The sequence below is a fragment of the Nicotiana tabacum genome, chromosome 9 (assembly GCF_000715075.1).
Source record: "Nicotiana tabacum cultivar K326 chromosome 9, ASM71507v2, whole genome shotgun sequence".
Lineage (NCBI taxonomy): Eukaryota > Viridiplantae > Streptophyta > Magnoliopsida > Solanales > Solanaceae > Nicotiana > Nicotiana tabacum.
This window is the reverse complement of record NC_134088.1, coordinates 122,579,217-122,600,162: the sequence shown is the minus strand read 5'-3', so window position 1 is coordinate 122,600,162 and position 20,946 is coordinate 122,579,217. Positions and strand designations below refer to the sequence as shown.

Below are 20,946 nucleotides of genomic sequence, written 5' to 3'. Positions count from 1 at the left end.
CGGTAACAGTGTTAATTCCCAGTTAAAATTGATTTGACCCGGTACTAAGGTCAGCCTGACTAGGTGCACTTGTCCCCTCAGCCAAAGCTTTCATACGAAAATATCTAGCTTTATCTTGAGGGTGTAGCAATATGTGTCTAGTCAAACTTCCCGTCCCCCCCGACTTCCAACATATTGAAAAACTAACTCTTTGCCACAAGTTTTACACTTAGCCCTATTTTTTTCTCTTAGTTGAGTAAAAAATTGCCAAACAAGAGATGTTTCTGCCCGTTTAGAAGGTTGTCTAGAAAAAGTAGGGGCACTAATAGGAGGGTCAGACGGGGGATCATCTGGATTATTATTAGTTGGGTTAACTTCAGGAGCATGACTAGTGGGTGTATCGTCATCCGGTTGCGTTTCATCAAAATCTATTTCTTCATCATCATTTTTATCAATAGTTGGATTACCATAAAGAGCATTCATATATTAATAGTTTAATTGTTCACCGGGTGCAATATTATGGCAAAATTGACTCTCGGTAAATTGTAATAAACTATTATCGCTATCAAGAATAGGAGGTGTAGGACGGGTAACAGGTTTGGATCGGGGAGCCGGGGGAAGTGGAGGAGGAACAGATTGGCCACTAGATTCACCACTCTTCGATTTTTCCTTATTTTTACTAAACATATTTTTTAAGGAATAAGCCATCTTAATTAATCAAGCAAAGTAAATAAAACAAACAAAATTATAATATTAAAACTTAAGAGTTGGAACGAGTTTACCGAATTGACGAACAACTTGTTGGAAATTAATTATCGTTGAAGACTTCAATTCACCAACTTTACAATTGTTTCACAAATTGTAACAATAAAGTAAGCAATAGTAGCGATTATAGAAGTAAATTAGAGAGAGATTGTGATAGATTGATGATTTTGTAAGAAAAAATGAAACAATGATGGGGTATTTATAGTTGAAAATAGGGAAAAAGTGTAATTATAAAAAGTTTGGGATTAAAACAAAGTTGGGGGGGGGGGGAGGGGTTAAATGACTATTTTATAAATAGCCAACGACTATTTTTGACAGCCCAACTGCTATATTTTTTTTTAAAAAAATAGCCGTTAGGACCGTTTGGCCCGCTAAGGGTCCGGGCCGGTCCCGGGCCCTGACGGGCTAAACAGTCCCGGGCCTGACGGGTCCAAATCATAGGACCGGCCCACGGTCCTGGCCCGTTTGGCCCGCGGTCCCGGGCCTGATTATAACTTTCTAATTAGCAGTTAAAAATTAATTGTTATAAATCAGGCTAATTCTGAATTTCTAAAGAAATAAGATAAAAGAAAACATTTGAAAGGGGGTAGAAATGACACCGTGTAGCCATTCTAAATGGGTGCTATTTAAAAATTAGTAGTCTATCATTAATTTCAGTTTTTTAGTTCATTTTTTAGGACAAAAAGTCTTGAAATTAAGATTTTTAATTAAAATTTTCAGGACAAAATAAGTAATTGCCAAATCCTAAATAGCAGTCCTAAAAATGGCTATTTGTGTACTTCCCACTTGAAAGGGAAGCGGGCCACGAGGACTAGGCACCCTGAATAGCCCAATTCTAGTAGGGCTGCACAAATATAGTATGACCATTTTAGAGGACACACTTTAAATTCTGGCCTTGTTAATTTAGTTGATCAAATTTCTCCTTTAGAAATAGTTTGATGAATCTTCCTTCTTTTTTTCCAGACAAATTAGTTCATTGAGCTAATATGAGACAATATTAAAATAATTACACTAATTTGAACTTCCCCCAATTTACAAAGTCATTACTAAAATCATTATCAATGTTATTTTTATCATCAATATAAACGAATAAAAAATTAGTTTAGGTACAATGCTCAAGTTCGAAAGATTTACAATCATGACTTAAATTAATTATTAAATTAGTTAAAGTTAAATGCAAATTGGATTTACTAAATTCGCATCAACCTTTTAAACTAGATTATTCCCATTGTCTCAAATTATCTGTCGTGATTGCTAAATAGTTGTCTCAAATTATCTGTTATTTTAGAAGCTCAAGACAATTAATTTTATTTTTCTCATTTTACTCTTAATAGTAATTGTTCTTGAAGATAGTAAGAGCACATAAACATAGTTAATATTCAATGAAGAGAGATTATATTTTAAGATATAAATAAGGATAAAATAATTTAAAATCTCTTTTAATTAATATTTTCTTAAGGGGTGTGTAAAAGAGAAATACCATAAATAATTTGAGACAGAGGGCTGAAATTGTATCAGAGTAGAATATCAGATGTTATGCTGAGCTCAAAAAACAAACTCAGGGGACTACAATTGTAATTATGACAAAGTCTTGGGGTGCAAGTTGTCCAAGTAAAACTCCCCTTGATCTTCAGTATTCATACTCTTCTTCTCTCTTCTTCCACTCTCAAGCACAACTCTCAAGATCCAACATGAAAACTTTCTGTGTTATAAAATCCACAAAAACCTCAAAAAAGTGATGATACAATTCATCAAAATTACAATCATATGGCACAACCCAAGAAAACCCTGAAAAATTTGATCCCACTTTTCATTCTCCTTACTCTTTCTGCTCTTTTCCTCTTCTCTTTTCACCCATCAAACTTAAATTCCACCAAATCTTTCTCCTTTAACCCCTACAACAACCCCCAAACTCACCAAAACTTCACTTTCATCATCAAAGTTCTCACCTTTAATCGCTTTGAGTCCCTTTCAAGGTGCCTAAATTCACTTTCCAAAGCAAAATATGATAACCATGTTGTTCATTTACATATCTACATTGATCATTTTCAAGATTCCTCAAAAGGGTATGTGGAAATTGACCAAAGATTGAATCTTGCGAAAAAAATTCTTGATTTTGTTGATGGGTTTAATTGGGAATTTGGTGAAAAGTTGGTGCACTATAGGACTTCAAATGCTGGACTTCAGGCTCAGTGGTTGGAAACTTGGTGGCCTAGTTCAGATGATGAATTTGCATTTGTTGTGGAGGATGATCTTGAATTGTCACCTCTTTATTTTAGGTTCTTGAAAAGTTTGATTGAGAACTATTATTTTAATGTGTCCAATTATAGTCCTATGATTTATGGAGCTTCCTTGCAGCGGCCAAGGTTTGTTGCAGGTAATTTTGTTGATTTTTTTTAATTGCTATTGCTGCATTCTTTTTGTTGTTGTGAAACATTAGGAATCTAAGTGTTGCTTAACTTTTGTAGAAGAGATTACTTGATGGTGTATTTATAATAGAGTCAGCTGTAATTATATTTCAGTGAACTTATAATGCTGGATAGAGTGTAATTACTTCTAATTATATTTCTGAATGATGGGATCTCGTGTTCGATCCAAATGGCTGCAGAGAAGTTGGTCTTGATACAACTGTAGGAGTTGTCTCATTTGTATATTTATAATTTCGTATTGCTTCACAATGATTTTTACTTAAAACTATACTGAATCACCTATATATTTGTTTTTTGGCGTTGTCCCGACACTGACGAGCATCAATTAGGCCTTCATTCATGATACTCTACTAGGATCTGCAGCGCTTCAGTAGGCCCTAGGCACTGATGTTAGGTTAAAGTTTTAACCAATGCAACATACTATCCATAAACAGTGTACTCCCATAATATAATAAGGAAAGAAAGCGGAAAATTTCAAAAAAGGAAAATGGAAAAAGTGCCCCCTTTTGATTAGCCAGTTTCCAAGAGGGAGAATGTCTTATGAATCTCAGCCATACCCAAAATCGATTATTTTTCAAGCCGTGGAAACAACCTCTTGCAGAAATGCAGTCTAAGACTGCGTACAATAGACCCTTGTGGTCCGGTCCTTTCCCGGACCCTGCACATAGCGAGAGCTTAGTGCACCGAGCAACCTATGAACAGTTGTCACCTACATAACCTACCTCCCAGAGCAAGGGAAGAAGGTATCATATCACTTTTGAGCCCTTTTGTTAAACTGGTTCCTTTACAAGATAATGCATAAGGTCCCAGCCTGCTCTCTCTCTTTGGCATTCACTATTGGAAAAACAATTAATGGAAAAAGAACATAATTTAAGAATTAACTGCTATCACTTCCATTATAAGCAGATTTTACTATCAAGTGAGCATGTTCAATGAAGAGTGCTGAAGTCCAACATATTAGCTAGACGATTAGTTCCTTCGCAGTCTTCTCCATTTGGAGAAAACTTAACCCTCGATGCCCTTAATTGTCAAAACCAGATCTGTGTTCCTTGAGCTATTTAATATCTTTTTATAACACTTTCATGCAGATTGTCTTTTTTCATAATTTTAATCATCAAATTTCACTTATAGCCTTTTGAGCTACCCCGCCAGCATTGTTGATGTGATTCTATGTCCATAAAACGAGGTCTGTTAATGCTTTGCTGAAACCCTCATGCTGAGAACTTGGGATAAATGTGTGCTTTTCACATTACCAAGTGTGCGTTTATCATTTTGCGATTTGAAATTGCAGATATGACGGAACTCCTAGATCTATTGCAATTAGCCTTTTAACACTTCTAATATTTCACAGTTTTTGTTGCATTGCTTCCTAATATTTATACACCCTATAACTTACTCATTTTAAGTTTGTTTTTTTCCATTTTGAAGAATACATGTCCTTTATTGTTGTTTGATGGTTTATGTGTTGCTTAGCATAGTGGAGTACTTCTATCCTCGGGGAATCTTTTTCCATTCTTAAAACATCCTTCATAACAATCTCTACACTCATCTGCTACTCGAATTCAGATAATATAAATTGGTTTTGTTAACAGGTAAACATGGAAAGAAGATGCAGATTGATGATGGAACTCAACTTTTCTTGTACCAGTTGGTCGGCACTTGGGGTCAACTTCTGTTTCCAAGACCTTGGAAAGAATTCCGCATATGGTATGACACACACAAGTCCAAGGGATTGAAGCCAGTTCTTAACGGCATGGTATTGTTTCGCCTGAATTTTCTCTTCTAGTTTTATTTATTAGAGAAGATAATGACAAACCTATTATCTTGAAATCTTACGTTAAAATGTAATTTGTTTTGTAGGTGACTACAGGATGGTACAAAAAGATGGGGGAAAGAATCTGGACACCTTGGTTCATCAAATTTATCCATGCCCGTGGTTACTTTAATATTTATACCAACCTTTTGCATGAGCGAGCTTTTAGTGTGTCTCACCGTGATGCTGGTGTTAACTATGGGAAATCAGCTGGGCCAGATTCTTCTTTAGTGGACGAGAAGTTTTTTGATCTCACCCTTTTGAAGCTGCAGTCTTTGCACAATCTGAAATGGTACGATTTCTGTTTCAGAGAAGTCTTTCCTGGTAGAACTGTACACAGTTCTGATGATCTGGTCCCCGTTCTTCATGCGGTTCAGACATTGAAGACTATAATATTTGTGAACCTACAACAGGTGTCAGACTCAATTACTAGGAATCTTCTCTGCCACTTTGAAAGATTTAATATCCAAAACTATGTCTTGTTGGGTCCACAGTCGGATTTGCTTCTTGATCTTGCGAGAAGGGGTTATCCGGTGATTGACACAGATCAATTTTTTGACAGTATTAGGTTACAAAACTCGATCAACTTTGACAAATCGCATGAAAAATTGGGTAAAGAGATTATTGTGAAGGCCCATGTAATAAGAAAGTCATTGGAACTTAAATACAGCACATGGGTTGTGGATAGTGATGTGATTCCTCTCAGCGGTGATTCATTTCTTGATTCTAATGATCCGGCTAATGACTTTTCCTTGGGGAAGAACTTTAAACTTATCTTCATTAGAAATTCATCCTCAGCTTTAAAAGTTTGGGTTGATGATGTTTTGGACAAAGTTGTTGCTTTGGTTGCCTCTTTGAAGACAAGAGGTTCAATTGCGACAGGGGGAAATTTTGTAAATTTAGTCGGGAAGTTATTGGAACAAAAGAGAACTGCATTTAACAGGGTTGATGAAACTGATTTTAGTTTGAACATCAGTTATATGGATTCTAACCAAACCTCTTCAAGGAATGGAAAGAAGTTTGCCTTTTGGTCACCTGAGATAGGTTCAGAGACGATACAAAAACGACTTGAACAGTTTGCTATGTGGGTTGTGGATAGCGATTTATCTTGTAATGCAGTTGTTTGTCATCCATCATAGCGCGTTCTTCAGTGTATCTACTGTTAAAATTTTATGATTTCGGCCTATTATTTGATGGATCATACATGTTGGCGTTGAAGACAAAAAGAGTGGAGGAGAACAGAAAGCGCAAACTGAACTGCTACGTGTTTGAAGAATTTGTTCAACTGAAGGCATTCGTTCCAAGTCAACATTATGCGGTAATGACATTGTGATTGTATTGATAGGCCATATTTGGCTGCACATTTTTGCTGAAGACCTTTGCTAAAATCTTGAAATCAGTCGAGCATTTGCAGTTGGCTCTAGAAACCCTGTTGCTCAAATTTGCTAAAGGAGGCACAGATAAAATATCAAGGCTTTCATTTTTCTTTTACCTGAGAGGTTTCACCTAATTGTATGTCTTGAATTAGCTAAAATTCTTTCATATTGCCACTCAGAACTTTGGTTATTTTCAGAAATATATGTTGATGTTTGGCAGCCAATATCTCTTTGCTTTTCAAACTTCTGTAACTGAGTTTTTTGTGCATTTTGCCTGTGAAGCTTTGCTGGACCTGTTGTTTTTCTTCTTTTTCTTTCTTTTCCTTTTTAATTTTTTTCTAAAACCTTGGCATAGATATTTATTTTTGCGACAACTGTTTTTTAGTGCAAAGGATAAATTAACCGTTGGTTCCAGCATAAACAGAGGGCTAAATATCAAAATCCTATTTTTGTTGCTTTGTATAGATTAATGATCGTAAAATGTGATACGACATCGTTTGTCCGGAGAAAGATCATGAGTGAGAGGAGTAAAAATACTCGCACCTGGTGTATGCACCAATCCAATAAGTGCATGACATGTGTCTGGAGAAAGATCATGAGTGAGAGGAGTAAAAATACTCGCACCTGATGTATGCACCAAGCCAATAAGTGCATGACATGTGTCTTTTGCATATGATGTACATCGCTTAATTTTACCTAACCATGATAAATTAGCATAGTTTGGTGCATGCTCCTCACTCTATGATCCTTCTCAAGACAAATGAGGTTGTATTACATTGTATGATCATTTATCCAAGCTTACAAATTTGGTGCCAAAATCATCTTTTTTTTTTCTTTTTTTTTAAATGTTTGATAAAGAAGAAGAAAATATTTACTACTAACCTTTTTTGGGCCCATTTCTGGCCCAAGCCAATCCCAGCCCTTATATGGAGTAGAAATGGCATGGTATAGCCACTTTTTTAAGAGGTATTTACTTTTTAGTCAGTGTTTTTAATATTGAGCAAAAATAACCACTACTCTATTAAAATCGATACAAAAAGTCATTTTTACCCTTTCTTCATGAGTGATCTATAAATATTAAGGACGCCATGTCCTTAAGATTTACACAATACTCATAAAGTTAAGGACACTATGTCCTTAACATTTACAATGCACACATGAAGTTAAAGACACTATGTCCTTAACATTTACGCTGCACATATGAAGTTAAGGACATGATGTCCTAAAGTTTAACAACAGAAGTTGCAAACACAAGTTAAGGACATTACGTCCATGTCCTTAATATTTATACTGCACATATGAAGTTAAGGACATGATGTCCTAAAGTTTAACAACAGAAGGTGCAAATACAAGTTAAGGACATTATGTCCTTAACATTTATATTGCACACATGAAGTTAAGGACACCATGTCCTTAACATTTACGCTGCACATATGAAGTTAAGGACATGATGTCCTAAAGTTTAACAACAGAAGTTGCAAATACAAGTTAAGGGCATTATGTCTTTAACATTTACATTGCACACATGAAGTTAAGGACACCACGTCCTTAACATTTACACTGCACATATGAAGTTAAGGACATGACGTCCTAAAGTTTAACAGCAGAAGGTGCAAATACAGGACACTTTGTCCTTAATATTTACACAACACTTATGAAGTTAAGGACACTATGTCCTTAATATTTACACAACACCATGGATACCACGTCCTTAATATTTACACTGCACATATGAAGTTGAGGACATGATGTCCTAAAGTTTAATAGCATAAGGTGCAAATACATGGCACTTTGTCCTTAATATTTACACAATACTCATGAAGTTAAGGACATCGTATCCTTAATATTTACACAACACCCATGTCTAGCACATGGGTATTTTTGTCCGGGAGGGTAAAAATTTATTAAGCACTGGCTAAAGAGTAAATACATTTAAAATAGTGACTAAAAAGTAAAGATATCTCTAATTAGTGGCTCTGTGTGCACTTTCCCCCTTGATGGATTGGGCCAAACACTATTAGCCCACAATTAATGCGATGAGGCCCGACCCCGTAAACATCCTTATTCGGACCGGTTTCATTCCAATATTAAACGAGTCGTCTTTTAAGGCATATAAAGAGTGCTTTCCATTCGTTCCGTTCTGTTTGGACCGACTTCATTCCAATACTAAATGAGTCGTCTTTTAAGACACATTAATTATGACTTCTTGCATGCCATTCATTCGGTGAAATAGACCGAGATAGAAGAGAAGAACTTTTAACAAACATCAAACTTCAATGTAACTAGTTAGTATCACCTATATAGATTTTTTATGCATACTATTATGCTAGTAAGTCCACATTGATTTCATGAGCTAGGACATCTATTTATAGCTCGTTTGACAAAGCTACAAAATTCAGCTTATTTTGAAAAGCGTTTTTTCCTAAAAGTGTTTTTCTCAAAGTATTTTGGTGAGAAGCAGTTTTTGTTTGGCTAATTAATTTGAAAAGCCAACAATTAGTGTTTGGCCAAGCTTTAAAAAATTGTTTCTAAGTGTATTTTTCTGAAAAGTGCTTTTCAAAAAAGTGTTTTTTAAGAGAGAAACTACTTTTTTCTGTTTCTCCTAAAAAATACTTTTTTTTCCTTTCAAAATCTTGGTCAAACACCTTAATTTTAGAAGAAGAAAAAAAAAGTACTTTTGACAACAACAAAAAAACGCTTTTGCCTCAAAAAAAACTTGGCCAAACATGCGATTATTAGACAGTTTTTTCGCGAGCAATTTTAGGTCTACTTCATCTACTTTTGCGTCACTGAATATGAAGATGGCTTTTACCAATTAGGAGTGTTTGATGAGCTCATTCTTTCCTAATTTGCCAAGTTAATATAAAATCGTTTCAACGTATATGCATACAAAAAAAGTTGCTTACTGAAAAAGGCCGAGATAGAAGAGAATGTAAGAGATAAGTCGAATTATATTTGTATTCAGTTTTGGCTATTTACATGAGTTAAAGTAAATTCTCCTTTATAACTATATCAAGTCTAACTTTATATACCGATATTGTCACAATAATTTTTTTTAAAAATACAATATGCAACGTAAATATGAATTAATTAAAATTATAATATGAATATTGAACACGAAGTAGGAAATAAAAAAAATATTAACAAATTGAAGGACATAAGATAGGGGCGGGTCAAAAATATAGTATAAAATTATCTATATTATTTTTCGTACGTACGTGGAGTACGTTGATGGAAACCACATGAAATACGTACGTAGAGTAGTTTGGAGAAAAGCAAAGCAAATGATACAGCTAATAATATCACATGAATAAAACCATAATATAAAGATCTACAGCCGTATTATTCCACCGACACTCTCACTTTCATGCCAGTAGATAAGATTCTTATTAAATTATTCACAAAATATGATTGCTTTGGAGTTTGGAGTTAGACTCACCTTATTAATATATATAAATATATAATATATAAAAAGTATGTATTTTATATATAATCAGTATATAGTTTTTGCGTATTGACTAGTAAATATAATTATTTTTGTTTGATCGATTAAATATGTAACTTGCCCTAGTTATTAGGATGTGATTTGGTGGATGAATATAATTTCTTCACCCTTAATAGGTCAAAAATATTTCAGTAATAAGTATTTTCTCCTTTAATGGATCTTATGCGGTACGTAAGAGTGTACAAATCGAACTGGAAAAATTGCACTAAACCGAAAACTCAAACCAAATCGATTAAAAAAATTCGATTAGGTTTGGTTTGGTATTGCTTACAAAAATTCGAACCAAACCGACATATACATATATAATTTTTATATGTACTTTTAAGACTTTATATAAATTTTTTTAAAGGATGTCTAAAAATATTTGGGATTCTCTTGTGGGGTGTAATATTTAATAGAATATGAAGTGCTCCATTTTTATTAGCAACTTTAAATAATTGATTGTATGATCACTTTCTTATCAAGTGTTACTGAAATGTATCAATTTCTTTGTTCTTCAATATTCACATGTCAAATTTATTAAAGATATATTATTTAGGTATCATATTAATTTTTTATGTTTAATTATTGAATTTGGTTAACCTTGAAAGTGTACATAAACGAAAATTTTTTGTGAGACGACTAAAAAAGTAACTATCATGTGTTACTAAGAAAATTCTCCTATAAAAATATTTTAATAGATCGTATCTTTGTTAATTTTTTTAATTTTTACTAAACATATATTTACTTATTAAAAATTTAACAAAGTAAATTGAAATAATATTCATGTAACAAAAAAATCTGAAAACACTGACAAACCGAATCAATCTAAACCGATATAGTTAGTTTGGTTTGGTTTTAATAAGAATCGAACCAACCTAATCCATGTATACCTCTAGGACGGTACGAATCAAAGGAAATCAAAAAGAAAAAACTCATCTTTAATTAGTTTTTAATTTTAAGTTCAAATAAATATAGGATAAAACAAAATATACACAACACTAACTTTCCACGTCATTTATTTGAAGATCAACATTTCAATAGTGAAATATGCTTTTTCCTTTTGCTTGTATTTTGTTTTCCTTTTAATGTAGGTAGTGCTAACAAAAGGTTTTAGTAATTTGAAGTTTCTAAATAGATTAAAATTCTTATCATATTTCAGAACAAATAATATATTAAATTTTAAAATAATGAAAGTGTAAGTCATATAGTTTTTTATTTTTTGAGTGAATTTACATGTTAGAAAATACTCCATCCGGTCAACAATAAGTGATCATTTTATTTTTGGCACACCCATTAAGAAAAAATAAACACCGAGAGAAAAAAAATGTATTCACTAAATTAATCTTAATTAATTGTAACCTTGACACGTTGGAATATGTAAATAAGAAAAAATTTTGGGAAAAAAATTAATTTCTTCTTAATTATGTAAATAAATATATATTTTGGATTTAAAAAAATTAAAATAAAAACTTGTTGTGGGTCGGAGGAGTAGTAAAATACTTTTATTTTAGCAAAGCACGAGAATTCAGTGTACTTGACCGTCAGCAAGAAGTAATCTTGACTGAGATATTTTTTGGGAATATAAAGATAATGTTTTTTGAGTAATAAGTGAATATCAAAAGAGAAGAGGACACGTGACCCTTGAAGCACATGGAATGTTAAATTCTCTGCAAAAGTACAGAAAATAGTAAAGTGTTATGAAAATATTATATTGTGGATGTCCATTCATTACTCCGCTATTATTTATTTAGTACTCTGTTGAAATTTATCTACAAGCAGCTAATGCAGGCAGGTTGCAAGCAACTCAATAAAATAATTTGCAGCAGCTTCTTATTAAACATGCAGGTTGCAAGCAACTCATGCAGACAACTTACAAGCAGCTCATGTAGGCAGGTTGCAAGCAACTCAATGAAATAATTTGCAACAGCTTCTTATTAAACAGGCAGGTTGCAAGCAGCTCATGCAGACAGCTTACAAGCAGCTAAAAAAAAGCCTTGCAGCTGTTTCGTGAAAAGTTTCGCAGCTGCTTCCTTTCTTCTATAAATAGAGGAGTTTTCAGTTCATTATGAACATAACTTTGAAAGTTGAATAAAATATCAATCTCTCTCTATACTTGTCTTCAGTTTATTTCTTTTATAATCTTTATTTTATTACACGTTATCAGCACGAGACTCTACCATCTCAAGCAAATACTCCAAGGTACGAAGTTTCTTTTTCTAAATATATGTTTATCATGCATGTTCATCACGTCTTTCTAGCCAACTAATGATGCATATGTCATTTTACTTGGATGCGGTCTCGCAAAATTGGAAAAAAAATTGATTTTACTTAAAGTTATTATATGATCGCGAGACTACATATGTAGTTTATGTGATAAATAGTTGGGGACTATGTATACTTATACAGTTGCTATTTTTGTACTTATTTTCCTCCTTGATCGTTTAGTGAAGGATTAAAAGGTGAATAACAATGTCAGATCTATCTACACTCTAGCAGAGTTTATGATAAATATATAATTACCAACGGTGGTAATATTTCCTAAGTCTCGTTATGACTTAACTTCATGGTTCACTTGAATTCCAGCAGAGTACGGCCACCAGAAGCGGCTATGTTTTATATATCTCATTGTAACTAAATTTTGATAATCACCAGAAGTGTTATATGCCTATGACCACCAGAAGTGATAATTTAGGCTTGTTATGATTACAATGAAGATAAGTTAGAGAAAATTCTCTATATTACATGCATACATCGATTTGCTTCTGAAGTAGCAAATATCTTAAAAGAGGTTTGAAGAATCACAATTTGATATGATTATGCACGTTCAAATAATTATGTTCTATCTCCTGAAGGAAGAGAACTTTTGATAAATATTAATCCATTCCCTGAAGTGAATGTGATAATATTAATAAAGCCGTAAATATAAACGTACTCTTGATGTAAATATATTATAATTCACTTCCAGAAGAGTTAATATGATTGAGAGAATATATACTCAATATTCCGTATTTTAAATTTACTCCTAGAGAAGTAACACAATTAAAATTTCCTCCTGAAGTAGGAAAATATTATGAAGAGGTGTTTTCTTGTGCTTAAATAATTATTTTATATAGTTTATTTGATCATGATTTTCTCTCATGATACCAGAAGTGTCTGAGTAATATTTGATAGTACAAAATGTATCAACAACTCATGAAGAACTAACTGTTTGTCTAGAAGACACATGGCACCAGAAGTGTCTAATAAATATTAGACTGTGGATAATAAATGAAGGCTCTCGAAGAGCTTATATATAAATAATATGTCATTCATATTATATGATTATGGTCAAAACATATGTTGTAGTAAACCTGAAGTTTACTAATACAAATGGCTATCATATTGAGACTACAAATGACTGAAAGATTGAAAATCTTCATGTTTCAACAATCGTAGAGGATAAAATAATATGTATGTGAGAAGTGACCCGCCTTATTCTTTAATTTGTACTATATCATATATCACAGTAAACCAGAAGTTTACTAATGCAAAAGTGGTCACAGTAAACTAGAAGTTTTACTGAGGCAAAAGTAGCTACTGTAAACCAGAAATTTACTGATACAAAAGTAGCCACAGTAAATTAAAAATTTACTGATGCAAAAGTTTATGCCATAGTAAACCAGAAGTTTACTTAGAGATAGCACGTGTCATGATAAACTTGAAGTTTTCATTTGTCATTTTTAAATGAGCTATTTGAGAATTTAGATAAGCATATACTAAAGAACTAGAAAATTCTTCAAGAATTCTCTTGTGTTGCTTGTTCTCATAATAAATTGATTATACCAGCTAAAGTTGGGACTAAAACGCCTGAATTCTGGAATATATAAAAGGTGAATATGGGCCCATTCACCTATCATGTAAATCACTTATAGTTGCATATATGAGATGGTTACATGTATGTTTATTGTCAACCTGCAGTTTGGCATTTGAAATTGCCTTTCTCAATTAAGAGCATAATTTTCAGATTATGAAATCAAGATAGTTCATCTTGATGATGCTGGTTTATATCCAAGCTAGTTTAGCATTGAATACCTCCTATTAATGGCTAAACTATTGCTTATGAGAACAAAGCCTCATGTGTTGGTCTAAGATTTTATAAATTACATACAACAACACTTGTATGTATCAGACCAACAAAATATGATAAGTCATCCCCTCACAATTGGTTTAGGATCAAAAACCAAATATTTTTACTATCTAATAACTTTTGATGTGTGGTGTATGATTAATTTCTCTACCACAATGCACAAAGATATGTTTCCCAAAGAAGATTGGGAATATGAGTTAGTTTTCTAACATTTGGGGGATGGAATAAAATAGCTGAAAAATATGCTATATGAATCGAATTATCATTAATATGATCCTCGCTTAGAAGATAGTTCAAGTCAAATGCCAGAATTATTTGCTGATCCAAGATTAAATATTATATTTCAGCTGCAAATGCTCCTATTAAAATTAAAGTCCGTGAAGGATAGAGTTTACTGTACGCATGAAACGTGGTAGATCTATCGGTTCCAAAGGTAACAATCCTTGAAAAAAATAGGAGCAAATGATCAAAATGATCATAATAAGGAGGAAATAAGCTCTAGAAGAGCCCACGACATAACATTTCATGAAACTCTAGAAGAAGTTCAGGTACATGAAAATAAAGAAAGTGATGAGATCTCAACAAGTTATGTCGCTTGCGAACTGATACAAAATGATCATCGACGATATATTTGATACAATATAGTGTACAATATTGTAAAAGATTGTGAGGATCGGACCTGTAGTCCAGATACCTGAAGATGTCATGCCATTTAAATGTAAGTCATAACCTATATGACTCATTTGATTAATTTTATATGAAGATCCCTGAAGGATTTAAAATGCCTGAAGCAAATTCAAAATCTCGGAAAATGTATTCAATTAGATTACAAAGATCTTTGTACGGCTTAAAGCAATCTGGGCGCATGTGGTATAATCGCCTTAGTGAATATTTTTTGAAAGAAGGTTACATAAATAATGTTATTTGTCCATGTATTTTTATAAAGAAAATGACATCAAAATTTGTTATACTCGTTGTTTATGTTGATGACATAAATCTTGTTGGAACTCCAGAAGAGCTCCAAAAGGCAATTGAATATCTTAAGAAAAAATTTGAGATGAAAGATCTTGGAAAGACAAAACTTTGTCTTGGTCTGCAAATTGAACATTTAGCAGACGGGATCTTTACCCATCAATCTACCTATACATAAAAGGTCTTAAAATGCTTTTACATGGACAAAGTGCACACATTGAGTACACCAATGATTGTTCGATCACTTGAAGTGAATAAGGACTCGTTCCGACCTCCAGAAGAGGACGAGGAACTCCTTGGTCCTGAAACACCCTATCTCAGTGCAATTGGTGCACTTATGTATCTTGCTAATGCTACAAGGATTGACACAACGTTTTCTGTTAATTTACTAGCAAGATATAGCTCTTCTCTTACACGGAGACATTGGAATGAGATTAAGCATATATTGCAATATTTAAAGGGAACTCTTCATATGGGTTTGTTTTATGCTAACAAAGGTAGTGCAGATCTTGTTGGTTATGCAGATGCACGTTATTTATCTGATTCCCATAAAGCTCGATCTCAAACCGGTAGGGAATGCGTATGGTTGAGATTAGTGATTCATTTCATTCGAGAAAAATGTGGTTTGAAATGTGATAAAAGATCCAAAATTTTATACGAAGACAATACTGCATGCATAGCCCAATGAAAGTGAGGATTTATAAAAGGAGATAGAACGAAACACATTTCACCAAAATTATTCTACACACGTGATCTTCAGAAAAATGGTGATATTGATGTGCAACAAATCCGTTCAAGTGACAATCCGACAGATTTGTTCACTAAATATTTGCCAACTTCAACTTTTGAGAAGATGGTTTACAAGTTTGGAATGCGGAGACTCAAATATTTGAAACAAGATTTTCATCAGGGGGAGTGAAATACGCACTGTACTCTTTTTTTCCTTACTAAGGTTTTTTCCCATGGGATTTTTCTTGAAAGGTTTTTAATGAGGCTACTAGAAATGCGTATTATTAAATATGTGTACTTTTTTTTTCCTTCACTAGGTTTTTTCCCACTGAGTTTTTCCTAGTAAGGTTTTAACGAGACACATTATCTTTTAATGAACATCCAAGAGGGAATGTTATGAAAATATTATATTGTGGATGTCCATTCATTACTGCGCTATAGATAATCTTCCTGAAGAAGATTATCCATTTAGTACTCTATTGAAATTTATCTACAAGCAGCTGATGCAGGCAGGTTGCAAGCAACTCAATAAAATGATTTGCAGCAGCTTCTTATTAAACAGGCAGGTTGCAAGCAACTCATGTAGACAGCTTACAAGCAGCTCATGGAGGCAGGTTGCAAGCAACTCAATGAAATAATTTGCAACAATCTTATTAAACATGCAGGTTGCAAGCAGCTCATGAAGACAGCTTACAAGCAGCTAAAAAAAAAGTCTTTCAGTTGCTTCCTGAAAAGTCTCGCAGCTGCTTCATTTCTTCTATAAATAGAGGAGTTTTCGGTTCATTATGAACATAACTTTGAAAGTTGAATAAAATATCAATCTCCCTCTATACTTGTTTTCAGTTTATTTCTTTTATAGTTTTTATTTTATTACATAAAGTACCATTTGTTTTGAAATTTATCTGCAATTCTTGAATTAACACTTCAACTTCTACTTCTGTCTTTTGTTAACAGGAAAAAATATAAAATAATTCTGCCTAAAAGCAGAACGGTAGATTCTTTGCCGACCAACAAGTAGTTCTCTTTTATAAAGGTTTTTAATTTTAATAAAAGCATATACCCTATTATGTTTTAAAATGTTTTTCTCCATATTATATAATTTGATCATGTCTGGGTAAACCTCAAGATACAGCAATTCGTAAGTGTGAAACTATGGTGAAATGACGTGTTTAAAAACAAGATAGATCTAATATTACATTAAAAAAATTATTTCGAAAGACTTACAATCTATTGAAATTTATTAACACTTAGTTAAAACTAAAATATTTATATAAGTGATACCTATTAATGGTACTATATTTCAGTCAACTAAGCATATTTACTTTAAGTGTTTATGTTCTTTTAAGATCTTTTAATCCTGTGTGATATACTTATACCAATCAAAAATACTATAGAGAACTTCTATTATTATTATTATTATTATTATTATTATTATTATTGAAATGAGCTAATAGTACAATGAACTTGACATTTAACCAAACTCTACTTGCCCCAACTTAAATTTAATTTGCCCCAACTACTATACTATATTAGACAGTTGCCCACCTATTTAATTACTTCAAACAAAAACCTTAGTTCATTTATTTAATTTGATGTTTGAATTATCATTTTTCTAAGTTAGCTAGTAATATTTAGATAGTGAAAGAGCACATAATATGTATTAACTAGTTGCTACTTTTGATATTAAAAGTTTTATGTTCAAAGACATTATTAAGTAATAGAAAACGAGACATTCAAATTAAATAAGATGAATTGACTACACTTAATATTAGTTTCATGCGAGTTATTCATTCGCTTTGTTTGTATGTGTGTAAATATAAATATTTCCTTGATTTTTAATACTATTGAAAACACACAAGCAAAAAAATGACGAATGAGAGTTTAATTTTTATACATTGATAATCTAAAAAAATTACATTATCAAGTCATTAAAAAGATAATTATGGATGATCATCCTTAAAATTAAAAAGTGATTAGTTAGAAATTAAACCTAGAAAATACGTCAAATTATAATCGATTAAACTACATTGATAATATAAAAGTTTTTTGACATTATCCATGTATAACAAGACTTTAAACATAAACAATGCCTAAAAAAAGGTAGCTCGGTTCATTAAACTCTTACTACGCACGAGGTCCGAGAAAGGGGCGGACTATAAGAGTCTATTGTATACAGTCTTATCCTGTATTTTTACAATAAGTTGTTTCTACCCGTAATCTCCTGATCACAGTACAACAACTTTAATTACCAATTACGCGGAAACCCCTTTTCCAACATCACCAATGCCTCTAATTGGAAAAATCTGCAAAATTAAGAAGAAAACACAGCTCAAATAAAAAGAGAACCATTCTAGTAAATTTAAGAAAGGAACAAGGTCTTCTATATAAAAACAAAACAAAAGGCTTTTGCCACTGTGCCAGCACATTTCTTACTAATACATCTTTGCCTTTATTCTTCTTCTTCTTGGACTGTTTCTTTTCCAAAAAAAATTCCAAACAAAAAATGGGAGAGAGTTTTAACAGTAAACTTCAATGGTTTCTTCTTCTACTTTTTTTCTTCATTTCCTTTTCAAGATCAGCTGATGCTTACAAGAATTACACAGTAGGTGATTCTTTGGGTTGGTTTGATAATCTTCAAAAGCCTACTGTTAATTATGGAAAATGGGTTGCTGGCAAAAACTTTAGCCTTGGTGATTTTCTCAGTAAGTTTTCTTGATCAATCCGTTTTAAAATTCTTTTGGGGTCGTTTGGTACGCGGACTAAACTATCTCGGAAGTATTGTCTAGAGATTATAATCTCCGACAAATTTATCCCACCTGGAAGTTCAATAATCCCAATTCCAAGTTTGATAGGATAAGATGGAATATCTAGGATTAAGTCTATGAAAAATTTATATTATGTTTGGTTGATGGTACCGTCAACCAAATATAGTATAAATTTAATCAGACACTTTATCCCACCTTATCCTGCGTACAAACAACGACGGTCGTTTGGTATGAGATATGAGGTAGGATAAGATGTAGGATCAAATTTATACCTTGTTTGGTTGGAGGTATAAATTTATACCGCCAATCAAACAAGGTATAAATTTAATCATAGACTTAATCCAGAATATCTCATCTTATCCCATCTTATCCCGCATTATCCCATCAAATGTGAGATTATTTTATCCCATCTCTCATGTGGTATAAATTAGTACCTAGAATTATAATCCTGAATAATTTAGTTCGCGTACCAAACGAGCCCTTAGTTAAGATAACTCTATATTTCAGTGTCACAAGCACACAGAAAATCTTGATTGGAAATGGTTTATGGATCTTCCAATTAGGATATAGCTTATGTCTGCAGAAAATTTCGTGTACATGAGACTTATGAAATATTTATATTACCAGAGTGATAAATGATTTACATAAAGTTGCACCTAATGAATTTATCTTTGCACTTACTATTTTTGGAATTACCAATCTGTCACTTGATTTTTGGTGACTTTGGAATTTTATAATCATAAATAGCTGTATTTGTTAGCATTGTTTTAACGCAAATTAGCCAAGGCTATGCTGTTTTGATATGTTAGTTGTCGAAGTTTGTGTTATGATAAGGTATTGTACAAGTAACATGATAGTAGTGACCATATCCATATGCTTGCACATGTTCCGAAAATGAAGCCATTTCATCATTCTATGTCATAACCCCTCCCCCCTCCCCCACCTCCTATTTTTTTTTTACTGGTTGTTCGAACTAGCTTACGCGCATCTCAATTATTTTATCTGGTACATACTACGTTCTAGCCGGTGGCAGATCTAGAGTGTTGTTGCCTAATTCCCGGGAACCCAATAACTTTTGCATAGACGATGTATATCTATTAAGAAATTCACAAAATATTTATAAATATCTAATTGTGAATTAAGTTATTATTGTATATTAAAATTAAAATTACGGTAGGAACTCATAAAATTCAAATCCTGGATCCGTCTCTCATTCTAGCAGCACAGTTACCACTGTGTCATATGTTCCTAGTAGGCAGTGGTGGAGCCATTAGCACACTTTGGCCGAAAAATTATACTGTTTAACTAGATAGTTTTTTTTTAAATGTATATACAGTCAAACTTCTTTCCATTGCATTCATTCTTTATAACAACATTTCAGTATAATGGTCAAATTTATTTTCGAATCGATTTTCATTTCGTCTTATTATTACATGTTCTCTATAACAGTATTTTGCTATAGCAACAAAAAAATATCGGAACAAATGACGTTGTTATAGAGAAGTTAACTGTATATACTATACGTTAAATTCCTTTGATTTTTCGTATATTTGCTTCTTCATGTTTTGACTTCTCACAGTGAAAATCTTGGATCCAACGCTGTAAATCCTCCTATACTTTTGAATATCATAATTAAAAAATTTCTTCTTCTAATTCTTTTTTTGTTTAATAATGCAGTTTTCAACACGGACAATAACCATTCAGTCATTCAAACTTACAACTTTACCACATACAAAAGTTGTGATTACGACAATGCCCTAAACAACGATACTATACAATGGTCATCAACAGATCCATCATCAACTTCAGTTTATCCGGTTTCAATTGCCGTGCCACTTCTAAAAATTGGAACTACTTATTTTTTCTCTGGCGATTACGACGGCGAACAATGCCAAAACGGTCAGAATTTTAAAATAAACGTGACACGTGGTCAAGGATTAGCTCGGAGCCTCAGAAATCCGTCTGACGACGATTCAGAGGCTCCGATGAGTCCGATTTCCGGTGACGATGAATCGGTACCAGATACAATAGTTCCTGCTTCTTTTGATCATCCACATGAAGTGAGTGATGATAGTCCTGAACCTTCAAATTCTGTTTCACTCTCAACATTTTCTAAGTTTTTTGGTACACAATTAAATCGGATTTTTGTTGTAGTTGGTTTAGCTTTTAGTATTTGTTGATTATAGGAATTTTAATTTTTTTTTTCTGTGTTGTATTTACCCTTCAATTCATACCTATAGTACAGAGCGTAGAGGTTTTGGCATTAGACTATTGATTGTATAATATCACCGTTTATTTCTTTCAATTGTTAACTCTATATTCTTTTTCAATTTACTACATTTTGGAGTCGTTTGGTTTGTGACAAAATTGTGAATGTATTCTAATTCAAAGATTATTTATGTAGTGAATAATATGTATGAATTTGTTGTATAATGAATAATAATGTAGAAATGTTATAGTGGGACAATTTATATGTATTTTTACACTCTATTTCGCATAAAACAA

At 32.7% G+C, this 20,946-nt stretch overlaps 2 protein-coding genes across 2 annotated transcripts; both read left to right on the top strand.

Annotated features, from left to right (window-relative positions):
* Window positions 1-2,275: 2,275 nt before the first annotated feature.
* LOC107763033 (uncharacterized) lies at window positions 2,276-6,586 on the top strand. The gene is made up of 3 exons (XM_016581440.2): window positions 2,276-3,121; window positions 4,766-4,929; window positions 5,034-6,586. The coding sequence occupies exons 1-3, from the start codon at window positions 2,512-2,514 to the stop codon at window positions 6,123-6,125; spliced, it is 1,866 nt and encodes a 621-aa protein (XP_016436926.1). The 5' UTR covers window positions 2,276-2,511; the 3' UTR covers window positions 6,126-6,586.
* An 11,482-nt stretch (window positions 6,587-18,068) lies between these two features.
* On the top strand, window positions 18,069-20,738 carry LOC107763032 (early nodulin-like protein 18). Its single transcript, XM_016581439.2, has 2 exons — window positions 18,069-18,378; window positions 20,119-20,738. The coding sequence occupies exons 1-2, from the start codon at window positions 18,180-18,182 to the stop codon at window positions 20,619-20,621; spliced, it is 702 nt and encodes a 233-aa protein (XP_016436925.1). The 5' UTR covers window positions 18,069-18,179; the 3' UTR covers window positions 20,622-20,738.
* Window positions 20,739-20,946: the final 208 nt, after the last annotated feature.